Source organism: Artemia sp. Qi Xiang Cuo, unplaced genomic scaffold (genome assembly GCF_049724085.1).
Source record: "Artemia sp. Qi Xiang Cuo unplaced genomic scaffold, ASM4972408v1 HiC_scaffold_2954, whole genome shotgun sequence".
NCBI lineage: Eukaryota > Metazoa > Arthropoda > Branchiopoda > Anostraca > Artemiidae > Artemia > Artemia sp. Qi Xiang Cuo.
In genome coordinates this window covers 2,660,135-2,681,104 of record NW_028300808.1, presented here as the reverse complement: position 1 = coordinate 2,681,104, position 20,970 = coordinate 2,660,135, and the positions used below count along the sequence as shown (strand labels likewise).

The following is a 20,970-nucleotide window of genomic DNA, read 5'->3' as shown; positions in this document are numbered from 1 at the left end:
CTTAACTAAACTATAACTCTAAACTATAACTCTTAACTAAAACTAAACTAAAACTATAACTCTAACTAAAATTCTAAGTTAAGAAACTAAACTAAAATTCTAAACTCTAAGCTAAAACCCTAAACTAAAACTCTTAACTAGAACTAAACTAAACTATACCTCTAACTAAAACTCTAAGCTAAGACTCTAAACTAACACTCTTATCTAAAAGTAAACAACCACTCTAAACTAAAACTCTAAACTAAAACTAAACTAAATATATAACTCTAACTAAAACTCTAAGCTAAAACTCTAAGCTAATACTCTAAACTCTAAACTAAAACTCTTAACTGAAACTAAATTATAACTCTAAACTAAAACTCCTAACTAAAACTATACTAAACTATGGCTCTAACTAAAACTCTAAAAGAAAACTCTTAACTAAACTACAACTCTAAACTAAACTAAACTATAACTCTAACTAAAACTTTAAGCTAAACCCCTAAACTAAAACTATAAACTCTAAACTAAAACTCTTAACTGAAACTGAAACTAAACTACAAGTCTAAACATAAACTCTTAACTGAAACTAAACTAAACTATAACTCTAACTTAAACTCTAAAGTAAAACTGAAAAAATAAAACTATAAATTCTAAACTAAAGCTCTTAAGTAAAACTAAGCTAGAGATCTAAACTAAAGCTCCTAACTAAAACTAAACTAAACCATAACTCTAACTAAAACTCTAAGCTAAGACTCTAAACTAAAACTCTAAATTCTCAACTAAAACTAAACTAAACTATAACTATAACTAAAACTCTAAGCTAAGACTCTAAACTAAAACTCTAAACTGTAACTAAAACTCAACGGTAAGACTCTAACTTAAAACTCTAGAATCCAAACTAAAACTAAACTAAACTATAACTCTAACAAAAACTGTAGGCTATGACTCCAAACTAAAACTCTAAACTCTAAACTAAAACTCTAATCTAAAACTAAACAACAACTCAAAACTAAAACTCTTAACTAAAACTAAACTAAACTATAACTCTAACTAAACTCTTAACTAAAACCAAACTAATCTATAACTAACAATAACTCGAAGCTAAGACTCTAAACTAAAACTAAAACTCTAAACAAAAGTTATAACTAAAACTCTAAGCTAAGACTCTAAACTAAAACTCTAAAATCTAAACTAAAACTCTTAAGTACTATAACTCTAACTAAAACTGTAAACTAATAGCAAACTAAAACTCTAAACTAAAACCCTTATATACAACTAAACAACAACTCTAAACTAAAGCTCTAAAATAAACTATAACTCTAACTAAAAGCTCTAAGCTAAGACTCTAAACTAAAACTCTTTAACTAAAACTAAACTACAACTCTAAACTAAAATTAACTAAACTATATCTCTAACTAAAACTCTAAGCTAAAACCCTAAACAAAAACTCTAAACTCTAAACTAAAACTCTTAACTAAAACTAAACTAAACTATAACTCTAACTAAAACTCTACGATAAGCCTCTAAGCTAAAACTCTAACCTCTAAGCTAAAACTCATAACTAAAACTAAAATAAAACAATAACCTAAAATTAAACTATAACTCTAAACTAAAATTTTTAGCAAAAACTAAACTAAACTAAACTATAACTCTAACTAGTACTCAAAGATATGACTCTAAGCTAAAACTCTAAATTCTAAAACTAAAACTCTTAACTACAACTAAAGTATAACTCTAAACTAAAACTTTTAAATAAAACTAAATTAACACTAAACTAAACTAAAAGTGTAACAAAAACTCTAAGCTAAGACTCTAGGCTAAAACTAAACTAATCTATAACGAACTGAAACTTTAAGCTAAGACTCTAAATTAAAACTCTAAGCTCTAAACTAAAACTCTAAACTCTGAACAAATACTCTTAACTAAAACTAAACTAAACTATAACTCTAACTAAAACTCTAAGCTAAGATGTTAAACTAAAACTCTAAACTATAACTCTTAACTACTATAACTCTAACTAAAACTGTAAGCTAATACAAAACTAAAACTCTAGAATCTTAAATAAAACTCTTAACTTATATAACTCTAACTAAAATTTTAAAATAATACAAAAATAAAACTCTAAAATAAAACCCATATCTAAAACAAAAAAACAACTCTAAACTAAAACTAAACTAAATATATAACTCTAACTAAAAGCTCTAAGCTAAGACTCTAAGCTAAAACTCTAAACTATAAACTAAAACTCTTAACTAAAACTAAGCTATAACTCTAGTCTAAAATTAACTAAACTATAGCTCTAACTAAAACTCTAAGATATAATTCTATAATAAAACTCTAAACTATAACTCTTAACTAAAACTAAACTACAACTCTAAACTAAAACTCTTAACTAAAACTAAACTAAACTATAACTCTAACTAAAACTCTACGCTAGAACTCTAAGCTAAAACTCTTAACTTAAACTAAACTAAACTATAACCCTAACTAAAAGTATACAATATGAATTAAAACTAAAGCTACTAAATATACATTAAAATCAATACTAATAACTAACCTATAACTCTAACAAAAAACTAAATTGCAACTTTAAACTAAAACACTCATATGTAACTTGACTGAACAATAAGTAGTTAAAACTCTAAGCTAAGATCCTATGCTAAAACTCTAAACTAAAACTCTTACCTAAAAATAAACTAAAATATAGCTCTAACTAAAAATCTAAGCTAAGACTCTAAACTAAAACTCTACACTAAAACTCTTAACTACTATAACTCTAACTAAAACTGTAAGCTAATACCAAACTAAAACTCTAAACTCTAAACTAAAACTCTTAACTGCTATAACTCTAACTAAAACTGTAAACTAATAGCAAACTAAAACTCTAAACTAAAACCCATATCTAAAACTAAACAACAACTCTAAACTAAAGGTCTAAACTAAAACTAAACTAAACTATATCTCTAACTAACCTCTTAACTAAAACTAAATTAAGCTATAACTAACTAAAACTCTAACGAAAACTAAACTAAACTATAACTGAATTAAAACTAAAACTCTTAACTAAACTATAACTCTTAACTAAAACTAAACTAAAACTATAACTCTAACTAAAACTCTAAGTTAAGAAACTAAACTAAAATTCTAAACTCTAAGCTAAAACCCTAAACTAAAACTCTTAACTAGAACTAAACTAAACTATACCTCTGACTAAAACTCTAAGCTAAAACTCTAAACTAACACTCTAAACTAAAACTCTTATCTAAAACTAAACAACCACTCTAAACTAAAACTCTAAACTAAAACTAAACTAAATATATAACTCTAACTAAAACTCTAAGCTAAAATTCTAAGCTAATACTCTGAACTCTAAACTAAAACTCTTAACTGAAACTAAACTATAACTCTAAACTAAAACTCCTAACTAAAACTATACTAAACTATGGCTCTAACTAAAACTCTAAACGAAAACTCTTAACTAAACTACAACTCTAAACTAAAACTAAACTAAACTATAACTCTAACTAAAACTTTAAGCTAAACCCCTAAACTAAAACTATAAACTCTAAACTAAAACTCTTAATTGTAACTAAAAATACACTACAAGTCTAAACTAAAACTCTTAACTGAAACTAAACTAAATTATAACTCTAAGTAAAACTCTAAGCTAATATTATTAGCTAAATCTCTAAACTGTAAACTAAAACTCTTAACTAAAACTAAACTGCGACTCTAAACAAAAACTCTTAACTAAAACTAAACTATAAGGCTAAACTGAAACTCTTAACTAAAACTAAACTAAACTATAACTCTAGCTAAAACTCTAAGCTAACACTCTAAGTTAAAACTCTATTCTCTAAACTAAAACTAAACTAAACTCTAACTCTAACTAAAACTAAAACTCTAAACTAAAACTCTTATCTAAAACTAAACAACACCTCTAAACTATAATTCTTAACTAAAACTGAACGAAATTATAACTCTAACTAAAACTCTAAGCTAAGACTCTAAACTAAAACTCTGAATTAAAACCAAACTATACTATAACTCTAACTAAAACTCTAAGCTAAGACTCAAAACTAAAATTTCAATATCTAAACTAAAACTCTTAACTAAAATTAAACTAAAACTATAACTCTAACTAAAACTCTAAAGTAAAACTGTAAACTAAAACTTTAAACTCTTAACTAAAACTCTTAAGTAAAACTAAACTAGAGATTTAAACTAAAGCTCCTAACTAAAACTAAATTATAACTCTAACTAAAACTCTAAGCTCAGACTCTAGCTTAAAACTCTAGACTCCAAACTAAAACTAAACTAAACTATAACTCTAACAAAACTGTAGGCTAAGACTCCAAACTAACACTCTAAACTCTAAACTAAAACTCTAATCTAAAACTAAACAACAACTCAAAACTAAAACTCTTAACTAAAACTAAACTATAAATTCAACTAAACTCTTAACTAAAACTAAACTAATCTATAACTAACTAAAACTCTAAGCTAAGACTCTAACCTAAAACTAAAACTCTAAACAAAAACTCTAACTAAAACTCTAAGCTAAGACTCTAAACTAAAACTCTAAACTCTAAACAACTCTTAACTACTATAACTCTAACTAAAACTGTAAACTAATAGCAAACTAAAACTCTAAACTAAAACCCTTAAATAAAACTAAACAAAAATTCTAAACTAAAGCTCTAAGCTAAACTATAACTGTAACTGAAACTCTAAGCTAAGACTCTAAACTAAAACTCTAAACTCTAAACTAAAACTTTTAACTAAAAAAAACTATAACTCTAAACTAAAATTAACTAAACTATAGCTCTAACCAAAACTCTAAGCTAAAACCCTAAACAAAAACTCTAACATCTAAACTAAAACTCTTAACTAAAACTAAACTACAAGTCTAAACTAAAACTCTTAACTAAAACTAAACTATAACTCTAACTAAAACTCTACGATAACACTCTAAGATAAAACTCTAACCTCTAAACTAAAATTCTTACCTAAAACTAAACAATAACACTAAACTAAAACTAAACTATAACTCTAAACTAAAACTAAACTAAACTATAAATCTAACTATTACTCTAAGATATGACTCTAAGCTAAAACTCTAAACTAAAACTCTTAACTAAAACTAAACTACAACTCTAAACTGGAAATCTTAACTAAAACTAAATTAACACTGAACTAAACTAAAAGTGTAACAAAAAACTATAAGCTAAGACTCTAGGCTAAAACTAAACTAATCTATAACTAACTAAAAGTCTAAGCTAAGACTCTAAACTAAAACTCTAAACTCTAAACTAAAACTCTAAACTTTCAACAAAAACTCTTAACTAAAACTAAACGAAGCTATAACTCTAACTAAAACTCTAAGCTAAGACTCTAAACTAAAACTCTAAACTCTACACTAAAACTTTTATCTACTATAACTCTAACTCGAACTATAAGCTAATAACAAACTAAAAACTCTAAACTCTAAACTAAAATTATTAACTACTATAACTCTAACTAAAACTGTAAAATAATAGCAAACTAAAACTCTAAACTAAAATCCTAATGTAAAACTAAACAACGACTCTTAACTAAAGCTCTAAACTAAACTATAACTCTAACTAAAATCTCTAAGCTAAGACTCTAAACTAAAACTATAAACTCTAAACTAAAACTCTTAACTAAAACTAAACTATAACTCTAAACTAAAATTAACTAAACTATAGCTCTAACTAATACTCTAGCTCTAACTAAAACTCTAAGCTAAAACCCTAAACTAAAACTCTAAATTCTAAACTACAAATCTTAAATAAAACTAAACTACAACTCTAAACTAAAACTCTTAACTAAAACTAAACTAAACCATAACTCTAACTAAGACTCTACACTACAACTCTAAACTAAAACTCTTAACTAAAACTAAAGTAAATTATAACTCTAAATAAAACTATACGATAAGACCCTAAGCTAAAACTCTAACCTCAAAACTAAAACTCTTGCCTAAAACTAAACTATAACTCTAAACTAAAACTCTAACCTCGAAACTAAAACTCTTGCCTAGAACTAAACTATAACTCTAAACTAAAACTCTTAATAAAACTAAACTGAACTATAACTCTAACTGAAACTCTAAGCTAAGACTCTATGCTAAAACTCTAAACTGAAACCCTTATTTAAAACTAAACTACAACTCTAAGCTAAAACTATTAACTAAAACTAAACTAAACTATAACTCTAACTAAAAACCTTAGGTAAGACTCTAAACTAAAACTCTAAACTATAAACTATAACTCTTAACTAAAACTAAACTACAACTCTAAACTAAAATTAACTTAACTAAAACTCTAAGCTATAACCCTAAACTAAAACTCTAAACTCAAAACTAAAACTCTTAACTAAAACTAAACTATAACTCTAAACTAAAACTCTTTGCTAAAAGTAAACTAAACTATAACCCTAACTAAAACTCTAAGATACGACTCTAAGCTAAAACTCTAAACTCTAAAACTATAACACTAAACTAAAACTAAACTATAAATCTAAACTGAAACTCTTAACTAAATCTAAACTAAACTATAACTCTAACTAAAACTCTAAGCTACTACTCTAAACTAAAACTCTCAACTAAAACTAAACTAAACTATAACTCTAACTAAAACTCTATGATATGACTCTAAGCTAAAACTCTAAACTAAAACTCTTAACTAAAACTAAACTACAACTCTAAACTGAAACTCTTAACTAAAACTAAAAATCTTATGTAAGACTCTAAAATAAAACTCCAAACTCTAAAATATAACACTAAACTAAACGACAACTCTAAACTAAAACTAACTACACAATAGCTCCAATCAAAACTCTAAGCCTAAACACTAAACTAAAACTATAAACTCTAAAGTACAACTCTTAAATAAAACTAAACTAAACTATAACTCTAACTAAGACTCTAAGATATGACTCTTAGCTAAAACTCTAAACTTAAACTCTTAACTAAAACTAAACTACAACTCTAAACTGAAACTCTTAACTAAAACTAAACTAACACTAAACTAAACTAAAAGTGTAACGAAAAACTATAAGTTAAGACTCTATGCTAAAACTAAACTAATCTATAACTAACATAAACTCTAATCTAAGACACTAAACTAATACTCTAAACTAAAACGATAAACTCTAAACTAAAACTATTAAATAAAAATAAACTAAACTATAACTCAAACTAAAACACTAAGCTAAGACTCTAACCTAAAACTCTAAACTCTAAACTAAAACGCTTAACTATTCTAACTATAACTAAAACTTAAGGCTTATACAAAACTAAAACTTTAAACTAAAACTCGTAACTAAAACGTCGATTATGTAATCAATTTCCCAGAAATTTAGACCCATTCGTGTATCAATATAGATTTCCCCGCCGATTATGTAATCAATATCCCAGAAATCTAGTCCCCTTCCTGGATCAATAACATTGTACCGTTAGAATTCAGTGCGCATGTGCAAACTTCGTCCTGGAGTTAATAGGCTTAGAAACATCCCATGACTGACCTTGAAAATGGTGTCATTGACCCTGTCCCCTTAGACTCGATTATAGATGGCAGCAGTGTGTTAGCCCTGTATCTATTGGGTCCCTCCTACTTTTATTCTTCTCGCACTGGGAAACCCCAGAAAACAAGTTTGGCAGACTGCTGTACAGGATTTCTTTTTACCCCCTCTTTTCCCACTGGAAGTGGGGAAACGGGGGAACGACTTATTACACAGCAATAAAAAAAATGTATATTCGATCTTTTTGTACCCAAGAGCGTCAGGAATGCCATTCTAAGGATCAAAAACTACCGGTCTTAGATTTTCGAGTTTTCCCCTGGATTTTCCCCTTTTTCCCCGTTTTTCACCCTGTTCCGCTAAGGGGATTCTTGGGGTACAGAATTTTTTCTCTACAAAATGGTGTAAAAATGATTTATATTGCAATTTTGTCCCAGATCGTCAATTTTTTCTGTAGATTTACTGGACTAATTATGTCAAAACCAGCTTTGAACAAATCGTTGAATTTGCAGCGATTATTTTCTCATCGTACTAGCATGTATACAGGCTTTCGTTTTCGGTTGGGTGCACCTTAAAAAAATGCGAGCATTGATGAAGTATATGGGAATTAGAGAAAAATATAGGAAAATTTGAATCGAGAACAAATTGGAAAGTAGAATATATAGCTTTGTTGCGATACTCCGTACCTTAAAATTAAGGTAAGATATATTCAAAAACACAAAACTAAAATCAGACAACAAATACAAGGCACTGATCCCTACAAAGGCCCCGTCGCTCGAAAGATTGGGCAAGGTACACATACTATTAAATAACAAAATCATAACAAAACAAGAAGAGAGGTAGTGACAGAGAAAAATATATAAGGAATTTATAAGAATTTACTCTGATCGCTCAACAAAAATGTGTAATAGTAAGAAACGAAAACATCACAGAGAAACCTAGACCGATAACAAAATAATAAAAAGAGTTAGAACCCCCTGTGTCATTATCAAAGAAAAGGTATTAAATTTAAATGAATAAATAAAAAAATATCCAATACTGCCTAGGAGACATGAGAGTTTTCAAAAAAAAGGAAGTGTCCCATTTGGCATCCATTTAGCATAATAAAATTAAGGAGTCTTGATGTCATTATCAAAGAAAAGATGTGGATTTTAGAAAAAAAAAATTCCCAGGGCTTCCTAGGAGGTAAAATTTTCAAGAACATCATAAGTCTTTCATTTGGCAGCCACGAGAATATTTCTAAAAGCGCTTACTTTTCAATTCAGCCTTTAAGACGCGCTGACTTCTGGCGCTCTCTCCCAAGTGATGCAATTTTCACGGAGTCTTCAATTGACCTATTTGGTAGGAACTTCAATTTATGATCAGCGGGAATATAGGTATCAGCAACTCTCCAGTTTATAACTATTGCCAACAAGACTTGCACTAGTCTCCTTAAAGCCTTTGGTTCCGCAGCCAAGTTTGAAAAAAAGGCAAGAACTAACAGATTGAAGGGTATGCAAATAAAATTTAGTGATAATAGTGATATATTGTGAATTTTGAGTGGAATGGGCCAGAACCAAAGGCTTTCTTTCCCATACATACGTCTCGACCTTGTAGAATTTAAAACAAGAAAAATCCTAAAAATGATAAAAATATGGTACACATGAAATGTAGCTAAGACACATAATGAGGACAAAACACTTCTCCAAATTTCTCTTTTTGTACGTTCTATGGAGTATAATAAATGTTAAATATGCACCTTTTCTATAGATTTGAAATGACTTTTTTTTTAAATTAATTAAAAAAACTTTTTCCACAAAATAACTTTTTCAAAGAAAAGTAAAGAACTTCATTAAACAAAAAATGATCAAAAATAAAATCAAATAATCTACCAAGCGTCAAACTACCACAAATCACTATTGATAAATAAATGAAACCCAAAACGAACAGAAATTAAAATAAATAATCGAGTCAAAATCGAAACGAGCAGAAATTAACATTAGTAGGGCTCGAAACCCCTATGCCTTCCCAAGTCCAGAACATAATTTGCACTTTACTGAAAAAATATGAATGTTTTTACTTTCATAACTTTAATAAATCAAATAATATTAACATTTTGATTTCTAAATATCAGTATATGTAAATTAAACTGATAATGCACATTCATTTGTATTTTTTTCAGTAAAGTGCTTATGTTCTGGCCTTGGGGAGGCATAGGGGTTTAGAGCCCAACTTATGTTAATTTCTGCTCGTTTTGAGTTTGACTCGGTTATTTATTGTAATTTCTGTTCGTTTTTTTGTTTAATGGAGTTCTTTACTTTTCTTTAAAAAACTTATTTTCTGAAAAAGTTTTTAAATCATTTCTCTTCATTTTATATTGACACATTGTTTTCAGAGAAAAAGAAAATAATTCTTTAAATCTTTCCGTTTTATTTTAAACTTTATAGTTTGACCTGCTATTTGTATGTTGGAGAAAAATTTTCAGCAATTTAGAGATGCCTTATTGGGAATTAGCATTAACACAGTGCATTTTGATTTTATTCTTAATGCAACATTTAGTTTTTAAACATAATGGCCAAATGGAAGGGTGGGCGTAGTAGGGGTATTAGTTGCCCTCCAATCACTTTTGACTATTTAAAAGGGCATCAGCCCTTTCTATTTTCAATTGAATGGGCCCTTTTCGAAGTTCCTACGACAACTCCTTCGATACGAAGTGCCCTAGTCTGAACAACAACAACAACAAAAAAATAATAATAATAATACATTATACCCACACCGATCTGTACTATAAATATATCAAGCCTTCCAATCACTTTCGACTATTAAAAAGGGCACTAGGCCTTTCGATTTCCAATCGAATGAGCCCTTTTTGAGTTTCTACGATATCACTTTCTGTAAACACCTTATATGCCCCCAGGGCATAACTTACAACCCTTACCCTCAGGGCTGTGAGGGTGGTTGTCATCCTCTAAGACCTAATTTCCAGAACTTTCAACTACGTTACACAAAATGGCTATCTCAAAATTTTGATTGGATGTGTTTGGGGAAATGGTGGGCGTGAGAGGGGCTTTAGTCGCTCTCCAATCCCTTTTAATTATTAAAAAAGGCAATAGCCCTTTCAATTTACAATCAAATGGGCCCTTTTTCAAGTTTCTACGACAAAGATTTCAATAAAAGCTTATATTCCCCCAGGGTATAAATTATAAACCTTGCCCTGAAGACTGTGGGGGGAGTGTCTTGCTCAAAGTTATCATTTGCTGAGATTTAAACTGCGTGGAACAAAATGGCTATCTAAAAATGTTGATTGGGGAAATGTTTGGGGAAATGGATGTGTTTGGGGAAATGGTGGGCGTGGAAGGGGGGTTAATTGCCTTCCAATCACTTTCGACTATTAAAAATGGCACTAGCCATTTCAATTTCCATTCGAATGAGCCCTTTTTAAAGTTTTTATGACAAAACTTTCTATAAAAACCTTTTATCCCCCAAGGGTCTCACTTGAAACCCTTGCCGAGACGGCTATGGGGGGTTTTTATATTCAAAAACATCTTTCCCAGAACTTTCAACCACGTTGAACAAAATGGCTATCTTAAAATTTTGATTGGATGTGTTTGGGAGAAGGTGGGCGTGAGAGGGGTGTTAGTTCCCCTCCAATCAATTTCGACTATTAAAAAGGGCACTATCCCTTTCAATTTATAATTGAGTAAGGCCTTTTTGAAATTTCTACGACAACGTTTTCTATAAAAACCATTTATACCCCCAGAGCATAACTTTCAACACTTACTCTGAGGGCTTAGGGGGAGTGTCATCCTCAAAAACATAATTTCTATCTGGAAATCAACTACGCTGAACAAAATGGCTAACTCAAAATTTTCATTGGATGTGTTTCAGGAAATGGTGGTGTGGAAGTGGTGTTAGTTGCCTTTCAATCACTTTCGACTATTAAAAAGGGCACAAGCCACTCCAATTTCTAATTGAATGAGCCCTTTTCAAAGTTTCTACGACAACCTCTTCGATACGAAGTGCTCTGGTCTAAGGAAAAAAAAATAATAAATAATACATTGTGCCAACATCGTTCTTATATGCCCCTAGGGCACAACTTAAAACCCTTGCCGTAAGGGTTGTGGGGGATTGTCCTCCTCATAAACATATTTTCTATCTGGAAATCAACTACGTTGAACAAAATGGCTATCTCAAAATTTTGATTGGTTATTATTGGGGAGATGGTGGGCGTGGAAGGGGTGTTAGTTGCCTTTCAATCACTTTCGACTATTAAAAAGGGCACAAGCCACTCCAAATTCCAATCGAATGAGCGCTTTTCGAAGTTTCTACGACAACTACTTCCATACGGAGTGCCCTGGTTTGGAAAAAAAATAATACATTGTGCCAACATCGTTCTTTACTTGGGCAGCGCGATTGCGCTGCCTATGATTCTGGTTTGACCTTTTAGGTCAGAACTTTTATTGAAGTTAATTCTCGATTTGCTTCTTAATGAAATTATGGATATCAACATTGACTTTTTCTAGTCAAATTCCGTGAAAGACCCTAAAATTAGGCATTTAGATTTGCATCATGGGAAGTTAATATTTTCATAAATTGAACCTTGTTTTCTCCAAAATATACGAAATACTTTTAATTTGAGATTTAGAAGCTTTTAATTATTGGATCTATAGCAAGGATACTGTTTTCTAGAAGACATTCTTGGAAAAATAGTTTTAATACAAAGAAAATAATTTAGTGGCTGATAAATAGAAATTAAAACACATTGTTTATATTGGACTAACGAGAAAATGTGTAGTCTTAACATAGTTGAAAGATCAGATTCATTTTTGTTTCCTTATGCATTTTTCATTGTTTATTTCTAGAATAGAAGGTGAAAAGTGAATGTTTTCATGAGAAAATGAAATTTCAACGAAAAAAAAAAAACAAAAATAGAAAAAAAAACCCAGTTTCAACTCCAAACGCGCTAAACTATGAAAGCAACTGTTCTTTTCTACTACGCCAGAATCAAAATTCTTAAAACTAAAACCGTGGGTGGTTTTGATATAAAATTAGGTCCTTGAATAGTTTTAAATTAAATCATAAATGCTTTAGTTTAAAAAAAGATTTATTTTTCCATTTAGCGGGGAAGCAAATTATTCTTAGCAGGAAAGGGTAACAACTAAGGCTTAAAGGTTTACTGTTTAGTGTATACATTTAACTATAAAGCGTAATGTTATGACAGCAATTTCCCAATGGGAGATTAAAAGAAAAGAAAAAAAAATGACTGAACCTTCGACACAAAACTCGTACTTTGAATACGAAAATATTTTCCTGCGTTTCTTTTTGATAATTATTCCTTAACTGCGAAAGATGCCTGTTATTTTTAATAGGAAAAATCGGTTTTCTTCTCCGAATTTATTTTGATTGCACTGGCTGCCGTGAACAAAAAAACTTGCGAATTTTGTGTCCCTTGCAGGGTAATACTGAATTCTCGCCTTCATTACGAAATCTCCACACCGAAAGTAGTATGGTAATAGGCACCACTGAATACACATGCACTTTCACAAGCCTGAGGCATGGATATGTGTGTGTATTTTCAATTAATTGGGTTACCAGGGCCATTTGCCTATTACAATGAACCCTACATGGGTTGGCAGACGGGTTTTCTATTATGACATTCATTTTTTGGAGGTCAAACTCATGGATACATGTTTATTTTTTTTTTATTTTTTTAAACTGGTATTTTTTCAATGAAGCCCATAGCACTTTGCAGAAACCCGTGAATGTAGGACTGAAAGTCCATTCGTACTATATCTGAATCCAATTACTAATCAAGTTAGTGTGACCGCCATTTTTTTTGATCTGGTTAAGTGAGTATAATCTGGTTTGGTTTGTTATTGCGAGAGGCTTACTCAATTTACATCTTAGTGTTAACTGGGCGATCTAATTGCGTAGGTACTAAAGGAACATTTGAAGGTGGAGAAAAAAGGGGTAATTAGTGATTGGATAATTTTAACACGAAGTGACCGAACAGTGTTTCAGAGGAGTTGGAATGAATATGTATTAAATAATACACAAGTAATTATTTGTACAATGTTTTCAATTATAAATAGTTTATAAGAAAAAAAAATAAACATGACATGGCCAAAAAGTAGTTTGAGAGGGTTGAGTTGCACGAGGGTTGACTTGCACGAGTGTTCAGTTACATGCGGATTCAGTTACACGGGGATTAGTTAAATGGGGTCGAGTAGCACGGAGGTTCAGTTGTACGGGGTTTCGGTTATACAGGTGTTCAGTTACATGGGGGGGTTCAGCGGGAGAGGGGGAAGGGTTTTACGAGTTTCCACTAGGAGCATAAATTCTATTATACTTGACTTATTGTATCGGAATACTATCACCCTAATTCTCTGTATTTAGAGGTACAGCCAGGCAATAATCCTAGCGCGGGGAGGGGGAAGGGCTTTACGAGCTTCCACTAGGAGCATAAATTCTATTATGCTTGAATTATTGTATTGGAATACTATCACCTTCCCCCCCTCCCCAGCCCGCGGAAAAGTGGGAACGAAGGGTCTCTGAGCCTTCCCCTTGATGCAGATGTTTTCCCTCCAAAATTGACCCCTCCCTGCCCTCAGAAATGGGGGAACGAAGGGAACGTTAGATCCTATTTTAAATTGACAATACTTATCAAACATCACTAGTGTATTATACAGATCACATATCTCATTACCCCTTTTTAAATGTTAATCAAATAATTCTGATTATAGTGTCCAATTTTTTGTCTGCTTTTCAAAATGTTCGTATTTGTTTAGAATGAAGTGTTTTTTATAGCAGATCGGCCGCGTGCAACTGAACCCCCCCATGTAACTGAACCCCTGTATAACCGAAACCCTTACAACTGAACCTCCGTGCTACTCGACCCCATTTAACTAATCCCCGTGTAACTGAATCCGCATGTAACTGAACCCTCGTGCAAGTCAACCCTCGTGCAACTCAACTCCCTCAAAACACTTTTCAGCCATTTCTTGTTAATTTTTTTTATTTCTAAACTATTTAAAATTGACAACACTGTACAAATCATCACTTGTGTATTATACAGTACACATTCATTCCATCTCCTCCAAAACACTTTTCAGTCATTTCTTGTTAAAATTATCCAATCACTAATTACCCCTTTTTTTCTCCACCTTCAAATGTTCCTTTAGTACCTACGCAATTAGATCGCCCAGTTAACACTAAGATGTAAATTGAGTAAGCCTCTCGCAATAACGAACCAAACCAGATTATACCCACTTAACCAGATCAAAAAATGGCGGTCACACTAACTTGATTAGTAATTGGATTCAGATATAGTACGAATAGACTTTCAGTCCTGCATTCACGTGTTTCTGCAAAGTGCTATGGGCTTCATTGAAAAAAATACCAGTTTAAAAAAATAAATAAAAAATAAACATGTATCCATGAGTTTGACCTCCAAAAAATGAATGTCATAATAGAAAACCTGTCTGCCAATCCATGTAGAGTTCATTGTAATAGGTAAATGGCCCTGGTAACTCAATTAATTGAAAATATACAGGCATAATAATGCCTCAGGCTTGTGAAAGTGCATGTGTATTCAGTGGTGCCTATTACCATACTACTACCGAAACAGTTTTCCAAATGTCATCCGTTAGACCTTGCCTACCCCGATTGGCTTAAACTAAAATCGCAAGCTTTCCTCAGTTTTCCTCAGTCAGAGTGACAGGTATGAAAACTCTTTCTCTGATTTTCCATTATATTTTAACTATATTAACTTCGTGCAAGACAAACAAGTTTCTTCGGTATTTCGAGGCTTCTAGAAACTTTTGGTAATTAAATAGCTGTGAATTCGAAAGATTTTCTTGTTCTGGAAACCATACAAGGGAAAAAGGAATGATCAGAAAGCTCTTTTCCGTGTATATCAATTTGTTTCTGACAAATTTATGATCAGAACACCTTGGATAATCATGTCATTTAGTAAAAATAAAGAAACCATTAACATATCATCAGAAAAAAAAGGATAAATATTAATCGCCACTTATCAAATTGAAAGACTGTAAGTGACCAGAATCCAACTGAAATAATATAACGAAACTATTAACGTATCATCAGAAAACAAAGTATAAAAATCAATCGAAGCTTAATAAACTGAAAGACTTTAACTGACCAGTATTAAACTGAAAAAATTTATTACATTTGAGCCCTATCTAATAGCAACCGTCACTAATAACATATATCAAACAGTTCGTGGTAACGAACTGTAAGTAAGGAGCGGCCTGGCTCAATGGTAACCAAAACTCAAGAAAACGTGTTTTTGATACCAATAGATACATCAACGCAATAGAATTTCAATGCTGATTTCAAATATAAAATATGTAGTCAGTTTATTTATCACAGTCGAATTTTAATCGCCTTATACAATTCGCATAATTTTCAAAAAAAAAAGAACACACCCTCTAAAAGCTAAAAAAACTTGATGAAAATCACACCATCATATTCCGCGTATGAGAGAACCCTACTATAGAGGTCAAGCTCCTATCTACAATAATGTGGAATTTTACATTTTTTGCCAAAAGAAAGATCACGGATGCGTGTTTATTTGTTTGTTTTTTTGTTTTTTTTTCCCAGGGGTGATCGTATCGACCCAGTAGTCCTAGAATATCGTGGGAGGGCTCATTCGAACTGAAATTAAAAGTTCTAGTGCCCTTTTTAAGTAACCAAAAAAAATGGAGGGCAACTAGGCCCCCTCCCACGCTTATTTTTTTCCCAAAGTCACCCGATCAAAATTTTGAGATAGCCATTTTGTTCAGCATGGTCGAAAATATGATAAATGTGTCTTTTAGGATGACTTAATCCCCTGAAGTTCCCAGAGGGAGGGCTAAAAGTTATGAACTTTACCCAATGTTAACATATAGTATTGGTTATTGGGAAGTATACAGAAGTTTTCAGGAGGTTTTTTTTCAGGTAGTGGGAGGGAAGGGTGGGTCGGTGGTTAGTTTGGAGGATCTGTTAATGAAGGAAGTTTTCATGGGGTAAGGGAAATTTCCATGAAGGGGGCGCCGGACTTTCCAGCAGTATTTATTTGTTATTGGGAAGTATACAACCATTTTCAGGAAGGATTTTTTCTGGAGGGGGGGGGGGGCTAGTGGAGGGGGTTACTCTGGAGAATATTTCCGTGGAGGATGTTTCTTTGGGGTAAGGGACATTTCTATGAAGGGGGCGCCGGATTTCCAAGCATTATTTAAAAAACGAGCAGAAATTAAATAAAAAAAAAAAAGTTTTTTCAACTGAAATGTAAGAAGGAATATTAGAACTTAAAACGAACAGAAATTATAACGTATGTGAGGGGGTTCTCCCCCAAGTCAATACCTCGCTCTTTACGCTACAATTTTTTTTTTAGTGCTTTCAAAAGAGCTATCTATTCTAATTAAACGGCCTTTGTGATTCAGGGGTTTTTTAATAAAATTTTTTTTTTACTTTTAACTTAAAGAGCGTGTTATTGACTAAGGGGAGAACCCCTTCATATACGTAATAACATATACGTAATAAAAAAAACAATAAGAAAACAAGCGATACGGCTCAATAGTAATCGAAACTTTTAAAAACGGAATTTTGATGTCAATAAATGTATCAAAAAAATGTGTTTATAATGCTGATCCTAAATATATAAATTTTATTAAGTTTAGTGTTACTCATCAAAGGCTACGAGCCTGAGAAAATTTGCTCGATTTTTTAAAGAGGGGGAAACATCCCCTACAAGTGAAAGAATTTTAATGAAAATCACACCGTCAGATTCAGCGTATCAGAAAACCCTATTACATAGGTTTCAAGCTCATATCTGAAAAAATCTGCAACTCTGTATTTTTTGCCAGAAGAAAAATATACGAATATAGAAGTTAGTTACGTAAGTTTATTTGTAAAGACATACATTTAGCAAAAGAAAAGTAAAATTTTTATGCAAATAAAAGCTGCATTAACTAAAAAACGATCAGAAATTAAATAAAAAATACAAGTTTTTTAAACTGAAAGTAAGGAGCGACATTAAAACTTAAAATGAACAGAACTTATTCCGTATATGAAAGGGGCTGTCCCCTCCTCAACGCCTCGCTCTTTACGCTAAAGTTTGACTCTGTCTCACAACTTTATTTTTTAAAACAATAAAAAACTTTAGCGTAAAGAGCGAGGCGTTGAGGAGGGGACAGCCCCTTTCATATACGGAATAATTTCTGTTCGTTTTAAGTTTTAATGTCGCTCCTTACTTTCAGTTTAAAAAACTTGTTTTTTTTATTTAATAACTAAAAAAAGGAACTTTTCTTTGCAAATAGAAGTCGTTTTAATATAGTAGATAAACTTTAATAAAAAAAAATAATAAAAAAATTAAAATTAAAAATCTCATATCGAGTATCTCAGTCATAGAAAACATATAGCCATTCTCGACTTTTTGAAGTTTAAATTAAAAAAAATAAAAAAAATAAAATTTAGGTAGTCTGCATTTAACACAATATAATTTTTTTAGTGTGTCTTATGTTAAGATTAAATAGAAAAAGAACTGAAACTTTTTCAACTGAAACTAAGAACAATATTAAAACTTAAAACGAACAGAAATTATTACGTATATAAGGGGGATTGCCTAATCCTCAATACCCCGGTTTTTACGCTGAAGTTTGACTTTTGATCCCAATTCTTCAAGAACGACTCTTGAAAAACAAGGGTCATTTAATTAGAACAATAAGAAGCAATTTTAAAAGTAATAAAAAAAACTTTAGCGCGAATAACGAGGTATTTAGGAGAGGGCAATCCCCCTAATATACGTAATAATTTCTGATCGTTTTAGGTCCAATGTTGCTCCTTACTTTCAGCTGAAAAAACTTGTCTTTTTTTTATTTAATCTTAACATAGCACGCACTAAGGAAAAAAAAATATCAGGTTTCATTTTCTCAGATACCGTATTCAATACATCTCCTTATTATATTTATTTTTATACATGCATAAATAAAATGATTAATTTACTTACCCTCTTGTCTGTACGGGCGTACTGTAAAAATCTAGGGTTTTTAAGATGTATATGCCCACCAGAAGTGTTTGGTGTTTTTTTTTTTAAGTGTTCCAGCATAAGACGAAAATTTAATACCATTTACTGAGTTACCCATTTACCGAATTACATTTTTGAATATGCAAAAACTTTTCAGATCATTGAAAACATGCAAAAACAGGGAAATTTTCCTTTTTTCCAGCGAGTTTTGATAATTCTCTAAGAGAAAGCAACATCAGTAATATCAAAATTATGGCTGGATGAATGGACAGATCTAAAACTAATGAATTCAATGATATGACTATATTTTCCTCTCGATGCACGTTGCAGCTGTAGGGTTATCGCAGCATCACACGTTTTCACAGGGAGAGTAAACCTTAGCATATTTTCAGATACTCCTAAATGGCAAACATAGATGACACTACCATAATAAGGGATGCCATATCCGGTGCTAGAGACCACCAAAAACGGCTGCGTTAACCCATCCGTTCCCTTTTTATACTTGACATTCTTATAACTAGCGTTTTGCTTTAATTTTCTTTTCGGTTTGGCTGCACTCGGAAAAACACAGTCCAATTAAGTTTCTTTGACATTTCACCAACTGTTTAGTCTAGAAACAACCACCTAACGATTTGGCTGTTTAGATAGAAAATAAAAGTAGTTTAATTGCCCCTTTCTTTTAGGCGAAGAGGTTCTTTCCCAGATCGTTCCCCTTGGTCCTGGTGTCAGGTTCATTCCCGGGAGAAACAGTACAGCCACTTCAGACCTTGTTTTTCTTGCGAAGCGTCTCCCTGCCTTGGGCTTTAGATCCTATTACATAATGGAATCAAAGACAGTACTAAGGAAAAACAAAGCTGGGGCTCAAAAAAGCTCGTCTAAATTCACACGAGTTGGAAAATATTCCGAAGATGTATCGATAAACAATGAGGTAATACTTTACTTGCCAATACTATTTCAGTTTGGTGCTTTGTTTGAAAGTCAGTAAATAAAAAACAAAAACTAATTAGTTTTTTTGCATGAAATGTCTTGGAAGTAATTAAATAAAAAAAATCATGTTTTTCAACTGAAAGTCAGGAGCAACATTAAAATTTAAAACGAATAGAAACTATTACCTATACGAGGGGGTTCGCCCCCTCGTCAATACCTCGCTCTTTACGGTAAAGTTCGAATTTTGTTGTAATTCTTTTAAGAATTACCCCTGAATCACAAAGGGTCTAGTTAGAATAAATAGCTCTTTTGTAAGTGCTACAAAAACTTTAGCGTAAAGAGCGAGGTATTGACGAGGAGGCGAACCCCCTCATATACATAAGAATTTGTGTTCGTTTTTAGTTTTAATGTTACTCCTTACTTCCAGTAGGAAAAACTTGTTTTGTTTATTGAATTTCTGATCGATTTTTAAATAATACTAGGAAATCCGACGCCCCCTTCATGGAAAATTCCCTTCCTCAAAGAAAAATTCCTCCATGGAAAGATCCTCCCATGTAATCTTCTCCCTCCCCCTCCACCAGAAAAATCCCCCCTGAAAACGTCGGTATACTTTCCAATAACCAATACTAGGCGAATATGTAAACAATGGGCAAAGTTCACAACTTGCTGCGCTTCCCCCGGGGACTGTGGGGGGTTAAGTAATGCTTAAAGGCATAGTTATTAGATTTCTCGACTATGCTGAACAAAATAGCTATCTCAAAATTTTTATCGGGTGACTTTAGGAAAAATGAGCGTGGGAGGGGGCCTAGTTGCCCTCCAGTTTTTTGATCGCTCAAAAAGGGCACTAAAACTCTTCATTTCTGCTTGAATGAGCCCTCTCGCGACATTCTATTACCACTGGGTCGATACGATCATCCCTGGGAAGAAAAAAAAAAACAACAAAAAAAAACAAATAAACACGCATCCGTGATCTTTCTTCTGGCAAAAAATACAAAATTCCACATTTTTGCAGATAGGAGCTTGAAACCTCTAAAGTATGGTTTTCTGATATGCTAAATCTGATGGTGTGATTTTGTTAAGATTCTAAGAAATTTAGGGGGTGTTTCCCTTTCTTTCGAAAATAAGGCAAATGTTCTTAGGGTTACAACTTTTGATGGGTAAGACAAAACTTGATGAAGATTATGCATTTGAAACCAGCATAAAAATCCAATTCTTTTGATATATCTACTGGTTCAAAATCTCGTTTTTTAGAGTTTCGGTTATTATTGAGCCGGGTCGCTCCCTACTTACAGTTCGTTACCACGAACTGTATGATAAGAACGAAAAGCTTTGAGTCACAACGTTTTTTGCTAGTAAATTCTTTATGTCTCATTTGTTACACCGAGGAACTATGGTGCAGAAGATTGACTGTTAAAAATATGTTTTACAATCTTAGATGCAAATTCTGTGCTCAAAAAAAGCAAAAATAGATGTCGGTGACAGGCTTTGTTGATATTAAATAAAAAAAAACAAGT

At 31.7% G+C, this 20,970-nt stretch overlaps 1 protein-coding gene across 1 annotated transcript in view; it reads left to right on the top strand.

The window, feature by feature from the left end:
- LOC148938375 (uncharacterized) overlaps positions 1 to 20,970 on the top strand; it is a 155,818-nt gene that overhangs the window by 49,722 nt on the left and 85,126 nt on the right. Inside the window, exon 2 of the mRNA XM_089107839.1 lies at positions 19,213 to 19,457. Within this exon, the coding sequence (XP_088963965.1) occupies positions 19,213 to 19,457 (245 nt within the window). The remainder of the gene's footprint in view (positions 1 to 19,212; positions 19,458 to 20,970) is intronic.